This window comes from Heteronotia binoei, chromosome 13, assembly GCF_032191835.1.
Source record: "Heteronotia binoei isolate CCM8104 ecotype False Entrance Well chromosome 13, APGP_CSIRO_Hbin_v1, whole genome shotgun sequence".
In the NCBI taxonomy this organism is placed as follows: domain Eukaryota; kingdom Metazoa; phylum Chordata; class Lepidosauria; order Squamata; family Gekkonidae; genus Heteronotia; species Heteronotia binoei.
The window spans coordinates 55,221,905-55,243,655 of NC_083235.1; the positions used below are offsets into that span (position 1 = coordinate 55,221,905).

At 43.8% G+C, this 21,751-nt stretch overlaps 1 protein-coding gene across 5 annotated transcripts in view; it reads right to left on the bottom strand.

The window, feature by feature from the left end:
- SDK2 (sidekick cell adhesion molecule 2) overlaps positions 1-21,751 on the bottom strand; it is a 487,588-nt gene that overhangs the window by 46,046 nt on the left and 419,791 nt on the right. For all 5 annotated transcript variants that reach the window (XM_060252314.1, XM_060252313.1, XM_060252312.1 and 2 more), the window contains 16 exons: positions 21,092-21,268; positions 20,012-20,148; positions 19,311-19,458; positions 18,444-18,584; positions 17,641-17,822; positions 16,790-16,905; positions 10,998-11,193; positions 10,327-10,425; positions 9,611-9,802; positions 7,449-7,570; positions 5,496-5,605; positions 4,430-4,580; positions 3,836-4,073; positions 3,534-3,649; positions 1,188-1,377; positions 154-252 (listed from right to left, as the gene is read on the bottom strand). In XM_060252314.1, the coding sequence (XP_060108297.1) occupies positions 154-252; positions 1,188-1,377; positions 3,534-3,649; positions 3,836-4,073; positions 4,430-4,580; positions 5,496-5,605; positions 7,449-7,570; positions 9,611-9,802; positions 10,327-10,425; positions 10,998-11,193; positions 16,790-16,905; positions 17,641-17,822; positions 18,444-18,584; positions 19,311-19,458; positions 20,012-20,148; positions 21,092-21,268 (2,414 nt within the window). The remainder of the gene's footprint in view (positions 1-153; positions 253-1,187; positions 1,378-3,533; positions 3,650-3,835; positions 4,074-4,429; positions 4,581-5,495; positions 5,606-7,448; positions 7,571-9,610; positions 9,803-10,326; positions 10,426-10,997; positions 11,194-16,789; positions 16,906-17,640; positions 17,823-18,443; positions 18,585-19,310; positions 19,459-20,011; positions 20,149-21,091; positions 21,269-21,751) is intronic.

Sequence of the window (21,751 nt, forward strand, 5' to 3'; positions counted from 1 at the left end):
TCTATGGACAGCCATTCACATCCTCCCAAAATTCCCCTAATGGCACTGAGCGCCACTTAAAATAGGAGATAGAGAAAGAAAGCAGTGTTAATGGCATGAGCCACTCTGGTCAACAGTCTGTATGATGCATGGTGGGTGAGGTTATTTGCTTACCCAGAATGATGCCATTGGGAGCAGTGGGTGGTTGCCAGATGAGTCGTACAGAAGTTGTTCTCACTTCAGGGAAGAGAATGCCAACTGGAGGCCCAGGCACTGGAACACACGAATATAGAATCCAGTGATGTTATCAAGGAACAGAACTTGTGAAGGGAATTGGTGAAACTTAGTACCTGTCTCGGGGGGGGGGGGGACATGAAACTAGATATGGGCATATGAACAGAAACATTTCCAAGAAATAATTTGAAAACATTCATGGGGCATTATAAATTAGAGACAGGCAAGATGTCTCATTGACTCGGAAAAGAGGCTATGATAAGGTCACTGAGAAATAAAAATATCTTTCACGCACTTGCAAGAACACAGAACATACACGTAGGAGAAAGTTGATGTACACACTCGCTCATACAGGAATTGTTAAGCACATATACACAGTGGTAGGCACACAAGTATACATATTTATATTTTTATTAAAGTGTTCAGAAAATAATAGCAAATGGACGCTGTTGCTACAGGTTGCTGCTCTTAACTTTCCAAAGCACACTTATAAATGTGCACATGGTTGTACACAAATTGCAAATTTATTCTGATTCATACACACATATTACTGTTTTACAGATGAGTGGGTGAGTGAGGCATCTGTTTAATGTGGGGACATGCAACCAAACAAAACACCACTACACAAACATTTGCACATGCACGCAGTTCAGAAAAACGGAAAAAGAGCTATAATGCTAGAAAACAAAATGTTCCTTTTAGAAATATGGAAACACACATGCCCTCAAGTACATGAGCTGAGTTTTTAATAACACAGGATCAAGGTTCTACGGTGAGCTCCGTGTGTGGACTGCAACTCCATAATAGTAGTGGTTGAGTTCATTCATAGCCAGTGCTTGTGTTATATGGCTTAGATGTTGCTTGGGTTGTATGGTTTTATAGATCCTCTAATTCCATTCCAGAACTCTCCTTTTCTCCTGGTTTACCACCCCTCCCGCTCATGGCCAGCCAAAAGATGGGTTGCTGGAACCTACCATCATCCAATGTGCGTTCAAGGATGGGTGGATTGCTGGGCACACCATCACCAATGCGGGTGAAAGCAAGCACCCGGATCTCATACAAGACATACTTGCCCAAGCCTGTGAGCTGGGCACTCCTTGAGGCATTGCCCTCCACCACCCAGAACTGGGCCCTTGTGTCTGAGTCCTTTTCCTTATACATGACCTGAAAGAGAAGGGAAAGAAATTACATAGGTGAGAGATAGAGAGATGGAAAGACAAACAAATGACAATTCCCTAACAGTTCCCTCAGTGACATTTTGAGTCAGTAACTCAAACGTCAGCGAAGTTGGTAATATGAGAGTTCTGCGTAAGAATGGAAGAGTAATAAGAATAAGAGAAAGGAAGAAAGCAGGGCATTTGGAAAATACCTCAGGTTTAAGATGAGAGTGGGAAGTAACGTTAGATTGGAGAAGGAAGAGATCGGAGCAGGCTTGAGCCAAAAGGGCATGTGCAAAGGTGGTGTGAGGGAAGAGGAAGTCTTTTACTTAGGCCTGCTTATGCTAGCTAATGAAGTGTCTGGGGAAAAGAAAGCAAAACAAAAATGTTACATCGGAAGGAGTTTCCAACGTAATAAGTATGGAGTAGATCTTTGATCTCTCATCAGTGATAGATTGGATCCTTCCATTTTCCCAGAAATTGGAATGTGTTGCTTCTGAGGAAGACTTTGGAGCAAATAAAACAAGTTGTGCTCACCTTGGGACAGGTCAAGAAGTTGGTTGAGTTGGCTAAGAAAAGTTTGTCAGTATTGACTGGAAAACGTTTGGACTATATTATAATGATATAAGCTTGCATATACTCTCTTACAAGTTGTGATGGAAGTTTGCCTAAAAAAGTGGATCAGAACTGACCAAGAAAATATTTGGATTGCATTACAGATATGCAAGTTTGTATGTAACCCTTAGACATAACAGAATAATTACAGGTACTATACATTGTATAGAATTTATATTAAAATGTTAATAATAAAGGTAATTTTGGTTTTTTAGAGACTTAAGTAATAGAACTGTAATCGATATGTTGTCGAAGGCTTTCACAGCTGGAGTCCATTGGTTGTAGATTTTCTGGGCTGTGTGACCATGGTCTTGGCATTGTGAGACCTGACATTTCGCAGCAACTGTGACTGGCATCCTCAGAGGTGTAACCCAGAAAACTGGTGTTCTTTCTGGGTCAAATTGAGAAGAAGTTGGTAGGCAGATCATTTATATCTACTCAGGCAGGTGGGGTAGGGCTGAGTCATTATCTTGTGGGAGCTTCCTGGGCTGTGACATGCTAATGGAGGAGCTTACCTGAGGGAGTTCTTTTGTATATGGATTGGCTATTGAAATTCTAATCTTATCTGTAAAGCTGTTGTAATGCCCTACAGCTTACTACAGCACTACAGATAAGATTAGAATTTCAATAACCAATCCATATAGAAAAGAACCCTCCATTAGCATGTCACAGACCAGGAAGCTCCTCCAGGAATGACTCAGCCCTACCGCACCTGCCTGAGTAGATATAAATTACCTGCCTACCAACTTCTTCTCAATTTGACCCAGAGAGAACTCCAGTTTTCTGGGTTACACCTCTGAGGATGCCAGTGACAGTTGCTGGTGAAATGTCAGTCCTCACAATGCCAAGACCATGGCCACACAGCCCAGAAAATCTACAACAACCAAAGAACTGTTATCAATAGCAGCCACTATCCATGGTGTTTTGAAAAAATAATATTGTTTGATTGTACACTGTGATCCTATTGTTTTTCATATCATAAACTTAAAATGGGCAATGGGCAGTGCAAGACCCTGTGCAGCTCTAGATTGCTTCTGAGCAAGGCTTCCTGTGTTAATGAGCTGCCGCTCATGTGCATAGTTTAGAGGGAACACTGCTTCTCAGAAAATGATGGGGCACTGTGGACTTTGGGTCCCTTGGTGGGTAAATAATCCATACTGTAGCATTTCAAGGGCAGGACCTGAGAAGCTGCATTTGGCTATCATGTCGTAAGCATATATATAGCCTGTAGCACTGGAGGGCCACTTCTGGGCTACTGTACACATGAGAGACCAGTTTAGAGACAAGGAAACTGTGCATTGAGATGAGTGATGCAAGAAAGGATGGGAACAGGAGGCACAGGGTTGGATATTTATATGAAGGGACAGAATGGCAGAGCTAGAGGTCTGTACACTCAAACTAAGGATACAGGACTCAGACAGACTCTGGAAGATGGTGAGGCTAGGTCTGGAATGAAAGTGTTTCAAGGTCAAGCTAAGGGGCTTTGGCAAATCTGGTGTAAAAGACAAGGCAGCCTTTCAGGGAAGAGTCAGTGTTTCCAATACATACCTTATAGCCCAGAACAAGCCCATTTCGGTCAGCTTCAGGGATATCATTCCACCTTACTAGCATGGAGGTGGAGGTTGTAGCCAGGGCTGAAATATTGGTTGGTCCAGAGGAAGGCACTGTGTGAAAAGAGAATGGAAGGGAGTCAGCGCTTCACCAATCAGTTCGTCTGAGGTAGTTCTGTAACAGGCAACACTTTGGGTGGGGACCCAGAGAAAAGCCCAAAGCTTTACATATGAAGTTCCAGTCAGGTAGTTAGGGGCCTGCCTGACTGTTCAAATATGAGGTTGGGTTGGGGAGGCTACCTGACTCTCGGGTTCTCCCCACCACGGTCTGACTCCATGGCCCGGGCCCAATGGCATTGAAGGCCTGCACCTGCACACGGTACTCAGTCCATTCTTCCAGATCTTCAATGGTAAATTCACGCTCCATACGGTCATGGATAGTGTGGGCCAGTGTGCGGCCACGTCCATCCAAGCGTGAGTAGCGCAGACGGTAGCCCACTGACTCAGGGCTGCCATTGTACTCTGTTTCCGGCAAGGGCTGCAGGAATAAAGGGGACATCATTGCCAGCTTGCAACTAATAACTTTCAAGAATGCTTATGATTCCCAACCATACTCAATGTATGCCAAATCACATAAAAGCTATGCAGTCTCAAGGGGTTCCCAAAACCATGAAACCTGTGACACTCAAGAGAAAACTGTCAGAACTTTAGATCCTTTTCTTTTTTTTTATTTTGGTAGACCTCTTTATCCATGTTGGCATGCCAGGTAAACAGTGCCAGTATGGCTGATCACAACTGTGATTAACCTCTACTGCTTCGTTGTTATTTCTTGGATCCCTCCAATCCCCTGAAACAACCACAAGATCTGTTTTTTTTTTCTTTTGCCCTGCTCACCATCCAGCGGAGCCAAAGGCTGGTTTCACTGGCCGTGCGTAATGTGATATTGGCTGGAGACATATCAGGTGGAGCCTGCAAGGTCTGGATCCTGCGGGAAGGCAGGCTAGGTGGGCTGGTGCCTACAATGTTCACTTGTCGCATGCGGAAGCTGGCAAGAGGGAGAACATTAATTAGTGCTCAGAGGGAGAAGCAAAGTAACATAGGAAAATGCTCCAACAAGGCTTTAAAATTTCAAATTTATAGGCCTTGAACATCGCTCATAATTTTGGCTCAACCCCAGTGTGGTGGTAGAGAGAGCTACCTAGAGCACTGATTCATCTCCCTTCATATCCAAACAAGGGTTGAATTTAGACAAGGTATAACCTATCTAGTAACTTTACAGAGTGGACCCAACTTAGATAATTGCAGGACTTTTTTCTTGTGGAATGTGGCAGAATGAAGTTCTGGAACCTCTTTGTGGAAACGAAATTCTCAAGAAATGTTCAAAAGTTCATGAGGGGCACCCTTGTGTTTTTCCTATTTACCTCTTGAGAGTTCCGGCACCTCTTTTTCCAGAAAAAAAGCCCTGCATAACTGTTATTATCTTGTGGGGGATCTCATTTTACCTTTTATTTGGGTTAGGTAAATAGAAAACAACATTTAGATAATTCAATTTCAGTTTAATTGTAATCCAAAGTGTTTCACATGTATACCACATTCTGCACAGATTCCTACTTCTGGCTTTGTGCTTGTGGCACATTATAATAGTCTGTATGTATGGTTGATTGATGGTGGCGGCCTCATAACACTTATGGGGGCCTACTTTCTTCTTGAGCTAAAACTCAATAAGGTCTTTCTGCTTCCAGATCAACTTCTGTCACCCATCCTTCCCATCCTAGAGGAAAACAGCCATCTTGCTGTTCATGAGAGTCAACTGAGGGAAGGCTACTTTCTTAGAATGCTAAAGTTGCATGACTACAGAATTGTAAGAACCTGGGTGAGTGCATGCAGGCTCAGCCACAGTCCCTTACAGTTTGGGCCTTATCAGCATTCTTCTACTCTTCCATTTTTGGGCAGCACCCACCTGTAGTATGTGTAGGGATTGAGGCTGGGCACCTCCATGGAGCGGACATCTGGCTCATTAGACAGCTGGTGGATGAGGATCCACTCCTCACTCTCACCAATTTGACCAACCTGGAGGCAAGCAAGACATGAGCAGGTCTGAAGTAGCATGCTTATTGCTCAGATGCTTCTCCTCCCTCTGACATTAAAGCAAAAAGCATTGTTTAAAAGTTTGGAACTTGGTATTTGCTTACTTCACAATTTGAAAAGCAGGACAATATTTATCTTTTTTAAACACAAGAAATAAACAGTTGTGCAAAAACGGATTACAGAACTTTACAAGCATTTGTGAGAATAAACTACTGTGTTTATTGTTTATTGAATTGTTTGGATACCAGTCAAAAGGGGGGGGGACTGTTTATACAAGGTAACTGTCAATAATAAAAAAGCAAATAAACAGAAGATTAACAATGCAATTCTAAATGGAGTGACATCCTGCCATCAATATAACTTCTGTTTTCTGTAGTTTCTGAGATTTCACCAGGCATTGCTCATATACTGATCTTTACAACACAGGCTTGAAAAAAGAGAATAATGAATTCTGGACCACTAGGAAAACCTTTGCTTGCACAGAACAATGGTGGATTAGAGACAACTTGGCCTATGGCTCCAGTTATTATTTTCTCTATCCAACATAGACATGCCCTTCTCTTCTTCCTTGCTCTTTGCCACTCCGATCTTAAGAGGGAAAAACGTCTAATATTTCCAAAGTCTGGCTGCATAAATAAGAAAGAACATTTTCTTCCCTCTCCTGTAATAGCACAGCTTGGTTTGACCCAAAGTGCTAAATGAGCAACACACAAGCAAAACAAAGGGCGTTTTCGCACTTACCTTAAGCCGGAGCGACGTCCCTCTTCACCGCGCAGCTTCTGCACGGTTTTCGCACTAATTGCTCCGGAGCACCTGGAAAAGCCGCAAAGTCCTGCGGCTTTTGCGACGCAAATGTAAACCGCCAAAAACCGGTTTACATTTGCGACGCAAAAGCCGCGGGACTTTGCGGCTCTTCCAGGTGCTCCGGAGCAATTAGTGCAAAAACCGTGCAGACGCTGCGCGGTGAAGAGGGACGTCGCTCCGGCTTAAGGTAAGTGCGAAAACACCCAAAGTAATTCCTACAATACTTAAGTAATTTAGGAATGTACTGCTACAAAATATGATTACCACAAACTCAGATATCTTTAAAGGGGGCTTCACAGATTCATGAACTGCCAGCTACTATTAACCCTGAAGGCTAAATAATTTCCATATTCAGTTGGGGGTAGGGGGAGAACAGTGGGAAAAGGACTTCCTGGTCTGCTTGTGGGTGTCCTGAAAGCGTTTAGCTGGCCACCAGTGCCTGATTAAACCCTGTGGAGGCCCCTAGGCAGTCAAAATCTCGGGGCCCCCTCACAAATTATCTCAGAGTCGGAGCCCCCACCCTGCTGACCGCAACCCCCACTGCAGCCTGCAGGCACCTTCTCAAAAGCCCCTTTGACAAAGCTGTGGGGGAGAGGCAGAGAGAGGCAACCTTGGCAACATCACCAGCAGCAGCCACACCAGGCAAGTCAGGCAAACAGCGTCTCAGTTGCTGGTTGTGCGTGCAGGCTAGGAGGGCTGCAAGCAGCGGAAAACTGGGGGGGGGGGGACCAGCCTGGGGCCCCTAAAGGCGTGGGGGTCCATAGGCCAGTGCCTACTTGGTCTAATTGTTAATCCGGTTCTGCTGGCCACTGTGGGGAATGGGATGCTGCACAGGATGGACCTTTGGTCTGATCCAGTAGTGCTGTTATGTACTTAAGTGCATAAACCTCCCCCAACCCTGTGTAATTTATTCTGAATGCAAAAATTTGGACTTCAGTGTTTCAACCCTAATGCAACAAAGCTATTTTAAGGGCTACAAAGGAAGGCATCAGCTGCATGATGAGTCTGACCCATAGGTTACCTGAGCTTCCACTTGCCACTTGGAAATGGATGTCTTGCCATCATAACCAGGGCGGAACTGAAGTGTGACTGAGCGGGGACCAATGTTGGAGATACCCAAGTTGGTAGGGGGGCCTGGGAGTTCTGTGGACAAAAGAGAAAAAAAGGATAGATCTTGGCTGCCTGCAGCCTAGGGATGAAACACACTGGACAGACCACTCTTTCAGGGCTAGAGGGAAAAGCAGCTTGCAAAGGGAATTCGGAGTAGAAAAGAAGACAGTAGGGAAAGTGCTGAGCATCCCCCCTGCACCCCTCACATCTTCCCCTACTCTTCCTCCAAGGAGCTCAAGTTGACATACTGTGCTCCTCCGTTATATCCTTTTGACAACCCTGTACGGTAGGGTAGGCTGACAGAGTGACTGGCCCAATGTCACCCTGAGTACAGACCCCTCCTCATGAGGCTCAGAGAAGGACACAGTTGGACACCTAATGCTGCCACAGAGGGAGGCAGTTGAGACACCTTAGAGCCCTGAGTCAACCTGTTCATCCTGGGATACAGCCCTGTATTCTGATCCAGACTTGGACCTTGAACCCTCCACTCCAGAGCCTGGTGGGATACTAAAGCTGGGTTATAAAAATGCTACACCTTTGGCTGATACCTAGCCAAGGAAACGGCCTCCAAGAAATGTTGAAATAACCTGAAATAATAATGAAATTCAGACTTTGCATCCCATAAAGGTCATGAGGGCTGCTGTCAATGTTTTCTGCAATCTCATATTCATTACTTTGATGTTTGTTAATTTAATAAATCTGAAGCTGAGTGGTTGCTTGTCAGACTGCGAGGGACATGTCGTCTGCTTGCACAAACGAGACACACACTTGAATTAACTGAATTACTCAAACAAACAGTGAAATTAATTGAGATTGGCAAAGTCAAAGTTCACAAAGATGAACTTAATTAAATCAAATGGGAGAAATCTAACTGTTCATGAAAATGAATCTTCTAAATTCTGTTCCTGGGAGCCTGAGAAGGTTAGATGTGGCTTCATCCTCACCAAGGGGAAGTGCCTCAGATGCTTCCACTAAGCTCCTAGTATCTTGAATACAGTTTACCACTTGAAGTTTAGGGAAAGCAGTTGATAGTTACAGAAAACAACTGCCAATTATACCTTTCATAGTGGTTTGGACTGGGTTCTGACCTGTGCTCTAGAGCTGAATTCCCAGATTGCAGGAGCCATGGCGCTGAGTGCTATGTCCCCAGTGCTCAACATAAAGATCTGGTGAGCATGGTCCAGAAAGGTCACTGCCCTCAAACAGTTAAACCAGATGAGGACAAAGATGTCTGCCCTTGCTCTCATGAAAAAGATGAAATGATCACTTACCCCAAATCCAAACCCCACTACATTACTCAAAACCTTTGGTTTGATTCCATGTTTACGAAGCAAACCTGAGGCTGCAATGAGCAAAATGCCATAATCTCTGAGAGATGTGATTTCTTTGCAGCAGGCACTGCTGGCCAGCAAAGCAAGAACTTCCAGGATATACAGCATAGGTAAGCAAAGCAAGAACTTCCAGGATATACAGCATAGGTAAGCAAAGCAAGAACTTCCAGGATATACAGCACAGGTAAGCAAAGCAAAGGCAGCACTGCTGATTTAGGACCATAATCAGACCATGGATGCTTCTTTTGTATGATTCTCCCACAACCATCCACAGGCAATTTTTTCCTAGCATAATCTAGTCTTATTCCCTCCCCTCCCTCTTAAAAAGAAAACCTTCAGCAGAGCTGCCACAGAATTCTCTCTCTTCCTGTCCTCACAAGAAAGAATCACAAATAGTGGACATGCGAGTGTGATTACACTTCTGAATAAGTGATCTCAGTATCTGAAATGGGATAGTCAATCCATTTCTATTTGTACCTATTATTGGATTTCTAATACAGCTGGGCATATGCTGAATGATTTAACAGTCTCCATCCGGGGTCTTTTTATCTGCATTTGTTGGAGAGCAGAAATCCCTGTCTACAGATTTATTATTATTTTTAAATTATGCACAGGGCTGTGTACAGGTTGAACTTCCAGGAGAAACTTAAGATTTCTGTGGGGGCAGAGGCTGCAGTGATCTCTGCCCTACTTGTGCTACAGCCTATGACCGTTGCAGGCAGGACCTGTGAGCCAAGCTCACCTGGAGGAACCCCTGAAGAAATGGTAGAGGAGGAAACTTGTCCCTGTCCTTTGGAAGTCATAGCTGCCACTTCAATGGTGTAGGTGGTAAGGGCTGTGAGGCCTGTGACACGGTATTCCAGTGTGACATTAGGCAGGTAGTGTGTAACACGTGTGTTCGTGCGATTGTATTCTTCCCAGGAGATTCGGTAGCCTAAAAGAGGACCCAAAACATAAACATATAAAACACTGCACAAATTACACCTGTATCTAGGAGCAAACAAAATGATCCCAACAAATTTTCTGGCTATAAGCCAAATTTAGGCTGTTCCAGCTGACCTTCTAAGATGCTGGTTATGTTGCCTCAGTGCACCTGATCTCTTATAATACATCCTTGAAATCTATTTATTGCAAGCAGGTGGGCTCCATGAAGCTTGAGACAAACAAATGTCATGGTTCTAGTTTCCAAACTGCTCCCTTGCTGCAGTGGAGTTGAAACCAATATGGCTCCCAGGATGGAAATCCTCCCAGCTGCTTCCTAGCTAAATGAGAGCATGGTTTTCAATATAAAGATCAGATGTTCAGAAGCCTAAGATGAAAGTACAACGCTACAGGAGAAGGCCTTTAATGGAAATGTAGGAAAGAAACATTTCAAATACATTTTAGATGACCCTCCCCGCCGCAAGTATAATGGAAAGTTCCCCTTTACCTCCCCCACTGACTCACAGTATCTCTTACCTGTCAGAATGCCATTCTTTTCTATAGGCTCTTGCCAGCTGACTTTCAGAGATGTGTCCAGGATCTCACTGAAGCTGAGGTGTCCGACTGGACCCGGAACTGGCCAAACAAACAATCCCACCACCCAGAGAGTTACAACAGAAGAAACATCCCCCTTAATCAAGAAAACAAAAAAGGGAAGCTGCCAGTTATGGACAATTCCCAGGGAACATAGTCAGGGGTTGGATGTAAAGATGACTACAGAAAACAGCCATTATGGAATTGGGGACCTTCAGAGAGTCCATACCAACTCAGCAACCAAGAATCAACTTCTACAACTGCAAAAGGGTTAGACTTCTTCTAGGGTGGAAGATGATGTTTAAACTACGTTGGTCAGTGACTCAAAGGTTTGTGAACCCACAGTTCCATAGACATACACATGAAGCTGCCTTATACTGAATCAGATCATTGGTCCATCATGGTCAGTACTGTCTACTCAGACTGTCAGTGGCTCCCCAAGGTCTCAGGTGGAGATCTTCTACATCATTTACCACCTGAACCTTTGAACTGGCGATTGCAGGGATTGAAACTGGGACCCTCTGCCTGCCAAGCAGATGCTCTACTATTGAGCCACAGCCCCTCAGGAACCCGTGAGCTGTGCCTGTGCCCAGCTCCAAAGGGAAGGGCCGTACCGTCCTCATGGGTGCGCACCAGCTGTGGTGGGCTGCGGGGTCCATCGCCTGGTGTGGTGAAACACAGCACTGAAGTAAAATACTCGGTGAACTTCTTGAGTCCTGAGATATAACCCACGTGGATATTGTCTTGGAAGTTAGGCCGCACCGTTACTATTGTCATGTCTTCTTCTTGTCCTGGTTCCCAAGCGATGAGCTACAGGAGAATGAAGAACATCATGATCCCAGTCAGGTGGAAGCAATTAGTTATAAAGGCCAATGAGAGCAAGGCAGTGATTTGGCAGACTAACCTGGGAGCTTCAAAGTGTGTCATAAGAATTGCTACCAATTGGCCTATTTAATTTTGCCATTAGAATGTGTTTTTTTTTAAAAAAAACATCAGTGTAAAGCAGCTAATAGTTTTTAAATTTCATATAGTTAAATGCCTTAACATATGAAAAATGAACTATCAGTGGATCCTTTTCTCCAGTAAAAGTGACAAACATTGCATGCTCTTAACCCAAAATACTGAAATCAAGGACCCTTATCAGAATTTGCTGGGATAGTTAGACCTGATGTCAAGTGCCCAGCCACACTCAAGTTTATGGTTAGAGTTGAACTCTTTTTAGTCTGAGCATCATCTCAACATAAGGAAGAGAAATTCAACAGGTCATTCTTATTTCAGTGCAGAAACCTGTGGCTGAAACAATGGGCATTTTCGTACTGACCTTAACGGCAGTGACGCCCCTCTTCAGCGCGCAGGATCAGCCCGGATTTCGCACCAATTGCTGCGGAGCACCCGGAAGAGCCGGAAAGTCCCGCGGCTTTTGCGGCGCAAATGGAAACTGGATTTTGGCGGTTTCCATTTGCGCCGCAAAGCCGCGGGACTTTCCGGCTCTTCCGGGTGCTCCGCGGCAATTGGTGCGAAATCCGGGCAGATCCTACACGCTGAAGAGGGGCGTTGCTACCGATTAAGGTCAGTGTGAAAACGCCCAATGAGACACAAAGAAAAAACACCAGCCTTGATTTGAGAACTTTCAGGTGGCAGAGAATTGATCTGCCAGTACTTTGTGCAAAAAATTGGAGAAAACTTTGCAGGAATTAAAGCAAGGCCTCTGGGATGGATCCTATCTGAACATAAATCACAACTTATAACAAGCAACAAGTTAAGTGAAGCTAAATTACAGCAAATGCTGAATCAAAATAAGAGAGCATCAACAAGTTAATAATTTCCCACAATATAATAAATGAGCGAGGTTCAGGAAGATCTGAAAATAGCTCATAATAATACGAATACAATGGGTAGTACTATTTTTTTTGCTTTCTTCACTTAAGTTTAACAACTCAAAATGGGTTGCATGGATTCTGCCAACTGGACCTTCTCAGGTTCCCATGTGCTTAGCCTTCACAGCGCATCAGGCACTCTCAGGCAATCCACTAAGCTCAGGGTGAACTGGCTACTCCTTGTCTCTAACCTCAACAAACAGGTACTTCTGAGTTTGCTTCTGTCTTTCTACATTTTTGGGCTCACTTAGATCAAAGTTGACCTGCCTTTCCCCCTTTCCATGGCTACATATTAACACTTAAGTATCTGGTAGGTGTAACTACAGGGTGTGTGAATAAGTTCTGTAAACAGAATCCTTTATAGACATATTTCTGACTTCTTAAATATAAAGACAAAGAGCTGTTATGCTCTTTGCTTCTGATTCACTCCTCTCAACCCAGTCATTACCCTAGGCAATCTACTAAGTGAAACTGACCCCCTTATTGTGGTTGCTTAAATTCAGGGATAAAAATCAGAAAGAAATTATAGCCTAGGGAGGAAACAAAGAAACAACAATTCATTCTTCAGATTATTTTGTATTCTGTAATCTAAATAGCTATTCTTAGCATTGCGGTTTAGGGTATAAATATAAGTGCTAGAGCATTTATCTGAACAATCATGTCACCGTAGATGCTTTCAATAAATTGTGTACATAATGGCTGTTGGTTTTCATGAGCTGATCCCACCTTAATAATTTTGTTGTCTGGAGTCAGCAGTGCAGCACATCCGAATAGTGAGATGCGCTCTAAAAACTGTCAGTCTCTGATCATAGAGAGGAATTTTTATTTATTTATTAGAATTTTTTATAAGTCACCACTCACCCAAAGGATCTTGTGGCACTTACAGCATTTAAACATTGTAATAGAGAAGTTAAAGACAAATAAAAACAGATAATGTGTATAAAATATTTAAATAATATGATATTAAGATATATAACTCCACACTATTTTGAACAATTGAAGTTCTCAAGCCACTTAAGCTGTTCAGGGCTTTTGCTGCTGTCATTGTGGTGGAATTACTTGGGAGTAATGTTTTGAGAAAACTGCAATTCTAAACCACAATCTTAAAATGCAACTTGCATGTTTGTTCATTGCCTCCTATTAAGTTCCTGTACATAAAATGGCTTGTAATGGGAGTATGGCCATGGGCATAGGAGGCACTTAGGAGGTGGGATTCTGCCCAGGGCTTGGTGCATTTGCAAGTTCTTAGCTAGTGTGATCAGTGTAGAGGAGCAGTCAAAGGCTCTTAGGGGCATCACTAGGCAATCACAGCAGTTATGCTAAGGTGTAAATGGACATGCTGAGGTCAAGAGCCATGATTCCTTATAGAATCCTAGCACAAAAGTTGCTTGGAGAATGCAAAGGCATCCAAGAGCTGATGGCATTCCTGGTAAGGATACAAAGCTGCTCTTTGTAGTATTTATGGCTGACCAAAGTAATCAACATTCAGTTAGTTTTCTTTTAGAATCTTACAGCTTATCTTGTCGCCACACAGAGAGCCGCCCCACAGAAAACCCAAGAAAAGCACTTGACTCTAATCAGGAAGGTCCTCAGTGCTTCTCCTCAGCCCTATGGGATATTTGCATTCCATTTTGGCTAACAGATAGCAGATGAACATTCATATGTCTGTTTAACCTTTGGCTAGATCTATATGTATGTGAGCAAACTTCTGAGTCTGGCCTCAATCCCTACTGCCCTATTACTCAAAGAGTTACTTGAAAGCCATACGAGATTTTAAAAAATCCTCTCCTCTGGCTTTCAGCTCCTCTGATCTGTCTTTCCTTCATCTATGGCTCTTCAAAGACATCTGGAAAGAAACTTGCTGGGATTAAAGGCTGGCAATTGTTGCTCTGAAGGAGAGGTGTGTGCTGAAGGGGCAAGGGATCAGTCATGAGACGACAGCTATGTCTCTCCTCAGAGATATGCCTGGCACTGAACTTGTAAGACAGGCACAGAGGGAACGCAGTTAAGAGGAGACAGTTTAAAAGCAGCTTGATCTTTGCCCACAGATTTTCTCCTATGGGTATCTGGAAAACACCTATGCCTATATAGCTTGCTCTCTGAGGAAATGTAAAATAGTATTCAATTTGCACATATAATTGCGTCTTAAAGCTTGGGGTAGTGGTGAAGACCAGCCATTTGGGCCCAGAAAAGAAGCTGAAATAAAATAATTTAAAAATGCCCTCCACATTACAGTAACCAGAGAATGCAAATAGTGCCTTGATACCAGCCCAGCATGGTATAGGCCAAAGCTTCACATATGTTTGTGAAGGCTAAGAAACCCCATTTCATGGGCCAGATGTGGCTTAAAGTAGCCAGCAGTTGAGGCAATATGAGGATAAAGTATGGCTTGTCTTTGTGGGATTTGGGATGAATAACAGTGGCTCGTTCAGGGCAGTGCCATAGTCCCTCACTCCAGTCTGTGCTCTGCCTTCCTTTCCCAGGAGAATGTAGCCCCTTGATAAGGCTCAGAGTGACTCATATGCTCCAGTGATGCTTGAAAGGCATCAGTGACAATGTTCTGGACTATGAAATGATACATTCACTGTGGATGCAGGAGACAAGACTCCCAATCTCTTTGCTGCTGTTATTTTCCATTCTCAATTGTTCTGTCTATAAAATAAGCATTAGAGCAGCCTCCCTCTCATGCCATGCTGAAATGGTAAGAGACAGGTTGCATAAAAGGTTAACAGTAACAAGAATAGTCATGGATAATGGATAATAATTCAAGCCCAGAGCACCTTCGAGACCAACAAGATTTTAGGGATATAAGCTTTTGAGAGTCAGAACTCCCTTTGTCAGAACAGTAATAATAATAATAAAAGAAATCTGACAAGGGTTTAGGTAACCCACTGGAGCTTAAATTGTTTCAGTTCCTCTCTTTTATTTGGTGTTATTTAAATATCAATTAATAGCAAAAAGGAATAGTTGAGTTTTAATAACTGTGCGGACTTATCCATCCAAAACAATATTCAACACAATCTGCCTGATTAACTGACACTGATAACAATGCACAATCAGCTACTTTGTCATGGTGTTACATTCAAGGATGTCGGGGTGTTTAATTGGCATGGTGCGAAATAGCCTATAGCAAGTTAATTAGATACTAATTAGGCCTCCAAAAATACTAATCAAAAATACTAAGTGGCACTTAATAAGTATGTTAAGTATCCTTCTTAATGTTGGTTATCTTGTTTGGCAGCAATTAAATTTCCGAACTTCTTTGGAGTAGATTAAGAAACAAGTTTTAATGTTTTAATTCAATTTAATTAATGGAAATTTGAATTAATTACAATTTGGGATTGAACGCACAAGGCAAAGCTCCCAAATAAATGTTACATCATGTAAAAATATTTTAATAGGCAAATTTGGAACAATGAGAATAACTTAAAAAAATTAAGTCTTTTTGAAAAAAGAGGCCAATTATGGAATAACAGTGAGTTGTTAAGAAGGTCATCTGAAATCATAAAGGATGGAAATGTGAAATTAGGGGCTTTAATACCATCAAATTTATTCTATGTAGCAACTAATGAAGTTAAAGATAGAGATACCTCATCAAGAAAAACAGTGGATTAAACTCTTTTACCTTTATAATTAAATTGCCCTTTCAGTTTGGACCAAATGCGTGCAGTAGCTTCTCAATAATGGAAGGCATATGCTGAAACAGCAACCATAAGGATAGTTGTTTTATATAAACAATTCTGTCTAATACAATGGCTAGCTCTGAACTTATATAACACATATTGTGTTAAGTGAGAATGGGATGAAAACAGACTAGAAGTAACTGGATATTATGGCAGGTCTTTCAATTTCTTCATGTTTGTGTGGGCCTCTTGCTGGCTCAAATAGGCCTGTGTAGGGAGAAGGCGGTTACATGTCAGCACACTTCCTGTTAACTAGACCCTGCACCCTCTGTATATCTGCACTGCAACAAGCAAAGCAGAAAGGAAGGAAGAGCTCTTCATGAAAGAGTTATAGGCACGGCAACAGTAATTGGCTGGTCCAAGAACAACTTTATGCAATGATCAATCCCCCTAAAACACCCAATGAAATGAGACAGACAGAAGAACAGACATGGCACTTGGCCCTTCCTGAAGCAAGGCCACAGAGCAAAAGAGCTTCTAGTCAATGGGGGAGTGAGTATAGATTCCCGTTCTATTTAAACATCAGCTGTGGAAAAAAGAAAGCCCACAGGGGGCCCTTTGAGGCAAGGCTTGCAACATCTTCTACCAATTCTGACCTATTTAGACTTCCTGAGGCAAAATAACCACCTGCTTAGTGGTGTTAAAAGGGTATGCAGCAAGTCCACATCCCCACTTACCTCCATACAGAGTTCAAGTCTGGAGCCTACTGACAGCAGCTGTGTCGTCTGCTTTGTTTAATAAACAATCAAAAAAATGCTTTGGACCTAGTATGTAAGGGTAGTTCAAAGCTTGAGGCTTACAGCAACAAACATGGAAATTTGGTAAGACTGCCTGCCTTCACCTTACCTTGTAGCCTTGGTTGATGCCATTCACAAACTGGGGGCTGGGTGGGTTCCACGAGAAGCGTATTGTGGTGGAGTTGGTGGCCTCAGCCTGCACGTTACCAGGAGACACTGTGGGAACTGTGGGACAGGAAATCAAAAGGTGGCAACTCACTCAGAATGGATGGAGGGCTGGACATAATGGCAAAAAGAGGCACTGCAGTTCACACCACCTATCTGGCTAGGCAGCCCCTCTTTGTGCTCACTAGCTCTACTTTCAGAATTAAGGGTTTACATCATGGATGTGAATTGTGATCCACTGACATTGTATTTGTCCTCCTGTTATCCTGCACACAGTACCCTGCACACACACACTCCCTATAGATGCCACTCCCAAACCTGCAACATTCAATTTGTTGTTGTTATTATTTCGCCTCATCCTGGCCAATGCCAGGCTCTAGGCAACGTACAACAAGAAATACACATAAAATCAATAAAGTTGCTCCCAGTGCCTAAAAAAGCAGAACTTTAGCACATTATATAGAATGTCCATGGGGTTGCAACTGTCCAGTGAATTTTAAAAACAGTTGCAACTCAATGGACATTCTTTATAATGTGCTATAGTTCTGCTTTTTAGGCATTGGGAGCAGTCCTCCCCCTTAAGTGGAGATGGGCGGGGGGGGGGGGGGGGAAGAGGTGCCAGCCTGGCAACTGTCACTGTCCGCAAGCAAAAGCCTGGCGGAACATCTCTCCTTTACAGGCCCTACTGCTGATGTTTAAACTTGTTGCAATTTCTCTAATCATTTGGGTTTGCCTCTGTAACCAATCAGTTCTCTCAAGGAAAAATACCATCTTTCCCTCCTCCAGAAAACTTACCACCCTGGAGAGTCCATTCAGTTACTTTGGAACTGTAGACACCCAGTCCAGCACTGTTGTATGCTGCCACCTCAATCTCATAGTTGGTCCAAATGATCAGATCCTCCAATAGCAGGTTGTTAACATCAGCATTGGTGATGTTCCTGAACTGGTAGCCAACAGGAAGGCCAGCCAGGCAAAATCTGGACAAGGGAACAATATATGGTTAAGACTAACATACCTGTGGGAACTGCCTCTCCTGGTGTGTCCTCGAGAGAGCGTTGCACTTAGGAGAACAGCATCTGCTGGAAGTCCCTGCTTCAAAAAGCATCTGGCTGTCCTCAACCCGAGCCAGGGCCTTCTCGACCTTGGCTCCAACTTGGTGGAACCCTCTGCCAAACAACATCATGACCCTGCAGGACTTACTACAGTTCCCCAGAGGCAGAGATGTTCCACCAAGCATATGATTGAAGACAACAACAGTTTGGACAATTAGCTGCCTTCTCCCTCCTCCCCTGCCATTGGGGGTTAAACTGTACTATGATCTTGATTAATGGATTGTTTTTATGTTGCTAATAAATGTTGTACATTGGGCCGACCCGTGGTAAAAGCAGTAAGGGATAGTCTTACCATGCGGGACACCCTCTGATTTCCCCATTTCTGCCCAGACTATGGGATATACCAAGAGGCTCATGGAATTCAATGGAAGGAAGCAGAACTGGAAACTTGGCATGGTGCTTATTTTATTTATTTATTTTATTTATTCTATAATTTATATCCCGCCCTTCCCACAGAGTGGCTCAGGGCGGCTTGTCCTTACTCACCTGATAATGTAACCCTTGAGAATGCCATTCTGGTGGTTCTCTGGCGGTGGCTGCCATTGGATCATGATGGACTGATTGGTGCGGCCGCTGGCAATGACGTTCTGTGGAGGTGCTGTGGGAGGTTCCTCAGGAAGGGAAACTCTGATGAAAGGAAGGTAATACAAAAGGCATGTTCCAAGGCTGGCCCTAAACTCTGTTAAACTCTCAAGCAGTCATAACTAGGCAGCACCAAACTCAGCCATACCAGAATAAGTGCCCATTTATTGTTCTGTGCACATATACAGACAGCTTCCCATTATACATGCACATCTTTTCACTTTTACACAGCGCCTTGATAGAACAAAGAGGGCAGATGGTTAGAGTCTTTATATGGTTACGCTATACGATGTTGGACACATCACTGTATGTAATGGTAAACTGGGTAGTGGCCCCTTCACGCTAATGATAAAAGCAGCAAAACCAGGTCTCAGACAAAGCAGGGGTCTCTACATTGTAGATGGATGATGAAAGATATGTAAATTAACCATTTTTTAAAAAAAAAAAAAAACCCCAAAAGCTCATCATATTTTCACCATGTGGCTCATTGATAGTGTCACATTATACTTTGTATACAACCCATAATAGCATGAGGTTACACAGTACTTAAACGGTCTTTGCTGTGGCCACATTCATCATTATCATGTACATTCAAGCCAGAATAACCGTCCACCTACTCATATTGTCTCCTTCTCGCTAAAAACAGTCCTGCCCCCAACTTCCTGAATTCACTTCAATGCATTCCTATACTCAACTCTATGAGCTCCATCCCCCCTACTCCCCTAATTATAACACACCTTCGCCCCCTGGTCCATGATATGTCCACCTCACCTCTCTGTGTCCTTGCTGAACTGGCCTTTGCCCACATCATTGACAGCACATAGCCGGAACTGGTAGGAGCGGGCAGGAACCAGGCCTCTCACTAGCACTGAGACTACTTCAGGGTCAACGCTGGCCATCAGCACTGTCCAGGGAGCATCTGCCAGGCACAAAAGAAAGAGGAGCAAGTGAACAAGGAGAAAGAAAAATGATGGGCAAGCTCTATTATTCCCACCTAATTCTTTTAAGGGGCCCTATGCAGGTTCCTCTATACAGGAGTTTTCATGAACTGGATTTTGTCCAGGGGCTACTTCTATTCCAAACGGTATTTAAAGAAGCATTAGAGAATGGATGAAGCTATGCAGCTTTCATGGGAGAAGCAAATGCCACAGTCAAAGCTTAGCTGATGGATGGGGGAGAGGGAGGAATGAGGAGCCCCCCCCCTTTTTTGGCTTGGATCACTATTTATAGCAGGCAAAAATAGGTTCTCTTATGATTCAGCAGCACCCAATATAGACCATAGAATTTAAAGCTGGTGTAAAGCCTGAAGAAGCAGAAGAAGAAGAAACACCACAAACTGCTATGGTGCACACACTAGATTGTAACAATCTAGACTGAGAATCAGTCTTGGTGAGAGTCCACAGAGAAATTTAAGAGTCCCAGGATCTATCAATCTCTCACTCCCACCTTTGTATGGCAGGAAGATGCCTTACTGTTCTCGGAGACCTCAAGGATGTAGCGCAGCAGTGGGCTGTTTCCATCAAAGGGCTTGGTCCATGTCAAGTTGATGGCACGTTTCTCTACAGTGCTCAGCACAGCAATGGGGTTTTCTGGTGCGTGGGGGAGCTGCCTGATGAAGATGATGGTAGAAGAAACCAATCTTAGAAGCTATCAGACAACAGAACCCCAAAGACAAGAGTGCTACCCATGGGAATAGTGGAGAGATTTGGGCATAGCCATGGGTACTAACCTACACTGTGTGCTGTCATGGATGGACTGGTTACCAGTCTCTGGATCGCAGGCATCTTGTTTAATTACATGGTGTTGATGCATGGAAAACATGGTAAGAGCTCAGAGATACCATGTGAATAAACAGATGTGTATTATGTGTGTGCTGAGATAATTGGAGGCTACCTATTCTGCTGTTTGTTTTCCTTGGTTATCTGCTACAAGGAAAGTACTACACTGCAATTTGTTTTCAGGTTAGAATGGCTGTGCAACCCCCCCCACCCCACCCCACCACTCGGATTCCCTTCACATGCTCACCCAGGGGTGTGAAAGATGCTTTATGTTTTGTAACCCCATGCTGCAGAGAAATAATGGGACCATGAGGGAAGGGCTGACTGCATGGGTCTGTTCTGTGGGAAAGACCCATGCAGTTGATTGTTCGCAAATGAGCCCTTGCAGTATGGGACTGAACCATGCTTAAAGAGCTGCTGTGGTGCTTAGTATGCCTGTGGAAAAGCACACCCAAGTGCACAGGGGCTTAATACTGCATAGGGTATTGTTGCAGGGCTTGGTATTGCAGAGATATTTCAAACTACCGTAGTTACAGGCTGTACAGTAGATCCCCAAACAGGGCAAGTTAATGGAGATCCATGTCTGCATTCTGTTTGCAGCAAGGTCATTTCTGCAATATTTGTACCAAAATGAGTATGTTACTCAGGAGGATATGTGAGATGCTGCTTAGGAGCCCCACTTGCTCCTTGCCCTTCTTTCTGTTCATGCACCAGAATACACTGTCCCTAATGTGAGGCAGCTGTTAACAGGTGACTTAAGGACTTGGGCCTTACCGGACTCGCAGGTGGGCATTGCGAGAATCGTTGCCTCCAGCAGACACCACTCGACAGGTGTAGGTGCCAATGTCGCCTGACCAGGTCTGGGCAATGTGTAAAGTGCCCATGTTATCCAGTCGCATGCGTGGCACATTCTCAACATTTAATGCTGTGCCATCCTTCTCCCATATGAACCTATGGGGAGAAAGTGGGACATGGCCTTGCCTCATCATATGACCAAACTTATTGTCCCCATGACCTCCCACGCCTCTCCAAAGCCTCGGGGTGCCACTTCTCAAATACCAAACTCCAAAGAAATACGGCTTGATCGAGGAGAAGACAGAAACTGCAGACAAGCACCCTAACACAGCTTGCCCACCTCTACTCATCTTCCCCTGCAGAGCTTTCTGGGTGGGCATACTCAGTTAATGCAAGGCAACAAGGAGATCAGACAGGCCTGGACAGTGCCTGGCATGAACTGGGAGTGTACCCAAAGTGGATAGGAAGGTGTGGATTTCTGCAGCTGCCCACTCGCATCCATTGCTGTTTGCCTTCACGTCTGCCATTTTCCTCCCCTGCAAGCAGGCTTTTTGCTGGCTTTTTGGGTTTATCAGTAGTAAATACATCACTATGGAGATCTAACACTGTACTGATGTTCCTATTACCATTTTTTTTAAA